At 28.6% G+C, this 4,599-nt stretch overlaps 1 protein-coding gene across 1 annotated transcript; it reads left to right on the top strand.

Annotated features, from left to right (window-relative positions):
- LOC104777957 (thionin-2.2-like) lies at positions 1,797–2,695 on the top strand. Its single transcript, XM_010502280.2, has 3 exons — positions 1,797–2,087; positions 2,187–2,270; positions 2,371–2,695. Exons 1-3 carry the CDS (start codon positions 1,868–1,870, stop codon positions 2,466–2,468), a joined length of 402 nt encoding a protein of 133 aa, XP_010500582.1. The 5' UTR covers positions 1,797–1,867; the 3' UTR covers positions 2,469–2,695.

The following is a 4,599-nucleotide window of genomic DNA, read 5'->3' as shown; positions in this document are numbered from 1 at the left end:
TATATATATATATATATATATATATATATATATATATATATATATATATATATATTATTGTTCTTAAAGCATAATCTGGATATCACCTAAACTTCTCTTTTTGGGCAACTTCAGTTGTTGTTGGGTCAAGACACTTTGGTCGTTAATTTTACTTCCATGGTTTGCCGATTTTCTTTTTCTATTTCTTCTCCTCTATTGTTTCTCCTTACACGAGCGATGAGCCTATTGAATGCTATTGGTTCATGCGGGTGGCACTTGGTACAAATAAATAGTGGAAATAAAAAGGTAAACTACCTATCATGTCTTGACCCTTGAGGCTTGAGGGAGATGAATGTCAGCACTCTACCGACTAACTCGTTCAAAATTGAGAATCTGCAACAGTGTTGTTTCCGGCAATAAACGTGTGTGAGTTAAACCTATACAAACAAAATAAAAGGTAATAATTTTCGAACAAACAATGGTATATAACACTATAAAATTATCAAATTTAAGATTAGTTTGCGATATGGATGACTAAAGTATATATGATACATGTAAATCAGTAAATGGTCACTTTCCAAATCATTATAGTTTCTAACAAAGTACTTTTAATTTGTATTTTTTTTTCTTTTCATGATACACATTGTATTAAATAATTTTAGGGTATACAACATGTTTATGATACTCCTTCTCTTAAAAAATATTAAGGTATATATATAAGGGTTTCTAACTTTCTATACCCCCAAAATATATCAGTTCTCTTAACTATCGATATACCACAAAACAAAATAAAAGAAAAACCTCAAGATATGTAAAAATTGTAAAAAAAAAAAAAACACCCTTTATATGCTTGTTCTTCTGATAATTAACCATATCTCCAAACAAATAAAAACTGAGATGTTATTCTTTATTTTAAGATATATTCATACATAAACCATCTTTCACATTTTTCATCTTTTAAGAAAAATATTCTAAACAATCTACTATTCAAGTTATTAAGAAACTAGTTAAAATCAACATCAGTGTTTTTTTTTTTAAATAGACATTGCGCAAATTTTTTTTTGGGTCAATTTATTAGCTGTTAACCAATCACTTAGCTTGCAATCAAGTTTGTAGGCTCAATAGAGCATGTGACAACGGCTTCAACGCAACACAATTAATTCTCACGCTCACCACCAACAAAAAACAAAAAACAAAAAAAAAAGAGAGTTCATAATAATAAGTTTAAAATAAAGTGTAAGAATTTTTCTGTTGGTAGAACATGTCCCATTATTCCAACGAAAAAGATAAATCAAAATTAATCATTACCATCAGTAATACGGTTAATTAATACCTCTTTTCACCACTTCTAAAGTTTCCTAGACCAAATTGTTGCAGCGGGATGAAAAATTCGTTTAAAAATTCACTATTTAAAAATTCGTTTTATCGGGTATGCATGTAAGACGATATTTGCACCAAAAAACATCTAAGACGATTTTTTTTTCTTTCCAATTTTGTTCTTCTCTTTGATTCACCAATTATCGCGACAGAAAAGTTTACAACGTGTCGTTGGGTATCTTCTGTCAAATTATTTGTTATAACGTGTTTCATATTTCTTATGTCAAATCTGTGTTATTAATTAAAAAATCGACATTGCAAATTATTTTTTATTTTTTGTCAATTTGTTAGGTTGAAATTGTCCAATCACTTGCAAGCAAGTGCGTAGTGTAGGCTCAATAGAGCATGTGATCAAGGTATGAAATGATGTTTGTGGTAGTACGTACAGTAAACAGTAATGTAGAACGACTAGTATATAAGCGATTCTTGTTTCATGATCACCATTTCATCAATACAAGTTCATAGTAAGTGTTTCACACATTTTGTGATCAAACAAGTAATCAGTCAAAAGATGGAAGTCAAAAATATGATTTTAAGTGTGCTCATAATGAGTCTTGTCATATCGCAGATTCAAGTCGAAGCAAAGATTTGTTGCTCGGACGAGATTACTAGAGGCTGTTTTAATATATGCCGTTTTGCTGAGCAATTTTGTGCAAAACTCTGTTCGTGCAAAGATATTGCGGGGCCAACATGTCCTCCGGGTTATACAAATGACATTCTCGAAAACTCTGGTAATTTAGTTTATTTTCGTAATGTTTTATTAAGTTATGTCTTTTCTGAATTGGATTAAGATTTTAACGCAAGTTACATGGATTTTAATTTTTGACTAGCTCAAGGTGATGATGTCAATAGATACTGCAAGTTGGGATGTGCATCATCTGTGTGTGGTGCTTTAACTACTCTCCAGAACTCCGGTAAAATATTAGTTTATCGTTGATTATCATTATTATTATTATTAGATTGCTGAATGGAACAGAAAAATTTATTAATTCTAGTATTGTTTCGGTGAAATAGATGCAAGTGAAATTGTAAATGGAGCAGTTGCACAATGCACCAAGGCATGCTCTGCTTTATGCACCAAGGGCTCAGCTAAAGCAGTTTCAACTGCCTAACAAGCATGTTCCCAATCAGTTGTTTTCTCTGTTTTCAATAATTCTCTGTATGTGATTAAATGCTAGACACTTGAGCTAGCTACTACTATCTCCAGGTTTTCTATGTCACGTATAGGCCTGGACATAAAAATCGTACCCGAATACCCAATCCAGAATCCGACCCAAAAAACCGGGTTTAGGTTGGGTACGGGTTTGCCTATAAAACCCTATTGGATTCCATTTTCTAATACCCGTGAGTTCGGATTAGGGTCGAATAATACCCGGTATCCGTTTGGGTACCCATTAAACCCGAACATATAAACATATTTATAATATTTATTAATATAATGCAATTACCCCAAAATTATGATTATAATTTTGAATATTTCATTTAGTTTTATACCTAAATATCAAAAATAATCAAAATATCTAAAATATTTTGTTATGTAAGTCAAAATTTAACTAAATTTATTTAAATTTAATTATATTTTTTCGGGTACCCGGTAGTTCGGGTACTAATCGGGTTCTAAAATTTGTAACCCAAACCGACCCGAACCTGATAGTATCCAAACCGAACCGAACCCATATATCTAAGAATACCCAATAGGTTCTATTTTTCTAAATTCGTTTACCCGAACCCGAATGGGTAATACCCGAACCCGAACGGGTTACCCGAATGCCCAACTCTAGTCACGTAGAAGGTCATCAATCCCTAGATTGTTTAATCGTTCTACTTGCTATTATCTCAATAAAGAACTAGGTACCAACCTACTATGTGCGGGATAAATTGATTTAAATAAAATATTATGAGTAAAATTATTATTTTAGATTTAAGATTTGTTTGTATAAAATAAAATATGTAAGTAAAGTTCTTTTTCGTTTATTCAAATTTGCATTTATTTTTGTAAAATACGTTTCATCCGTGAAATATTTGAACTTGAAAAAGAATTGTAAGCTGGTGTAGAAAGTTTTGATGTCTTTTTGTGTCTCTAAAAATCAAAATCACAAATTTTATGTTTCATATTATTATCAATATCACTATACCATTAAATAGATAAAGCAATAATTTTAAACTAATAAATTTAATTAAACTAATCCTAACTTTAAAAATGAAATGAGAAAAATGATAAAAGTGATATATAAATGAATATTTTTTTTCTTGTGAAATGTAATTTACTTTTAATAAGTAAATGAGTTATAAAAATGATTATTAAATACATTTTTAATAGTTGATTAAATCTTTCATTTTTAAAAATTTATAAAAAAACATTGGCTCATAAATATTAAAGTAGCATATTTATGTAAATAACTGAAAAGTAAAGGCATTTATTAGAAAGGTACATGAGCTCTGTGAGCATGACACATCAACTTTTTTTGTGAGAGTGCTTTTCTACTAATATATAGGAGATAATAGTGTGCTCTACTTGCTTTAACGTAATTTTCTTACAATCACTTCATATTGTGAGTTGTGACAAAAACAAATGCCAACTTAACCATATGGATATATATGACTAAAGTACATGTATATACCGCTATAAAATCATCAATTAAGATTATTTTTTGTAAGATGAATATACAGTAAAACCTCTATAAATTAATAAACACTATAAATTAATAAATTTTGGTAGTCCCAAGTCGGGACAGTGTAAAAGATAACAAAATTTGATAAGATAATAAGATAATAATTTTTTTGAAATCCCCATATAAAATATGGTCCCAATAATATCATAAATTAATAATCATGTAAATTTACATATACTTTTTTTTTTCTGCTGCGTAAATTTACATATATATCTATATATATGTTTATATAGTAAAGTATGTTTCTCTTAAACCTCATATTATAAAATAATTGTTATGTTGTATCTTCAAATTATAATGATATAAAAATATTCTATAACATTTCATAAAACAACTAAGACTTTTAAAAGTTTTCAATTTCTAAATATGCATCATCTGCATTTTGATAGTTTGATAGACTACTGAAATACGATAATTGATATTCTTATTCATAAATTTGAATATTTACGTCATTTATATAAGTGAATTTGTCTACAATATTTGTAATTCATTGTCAATAATATTTTTTAATTATTTCAAATTCAATTCCAATACCATAAAATTTACAACATCCAAAATTCTAATGTTATTT

The sequence above is a fragment of the Camelina sativa genome, chromosome 3 (genome assembly GCF_000633955.1).
Source record: "Camelina sativa cultivar DH55 chromosome 3, Cs, whole genome shotgun sequence".
Classification (NCBI taxonomy): domain Eukaryota; kingdom Viridiplantae; phylum Streptophyta; class Magnoliopsida; order Brassicales; family Brassicaceae; genus Camelina; species Camelina sativa.
The sequence above is the reverse complement of the archived record's forward strand: the minus strand, read 5'-3'. Positions and strand labels throughout refer to the sequence as shown.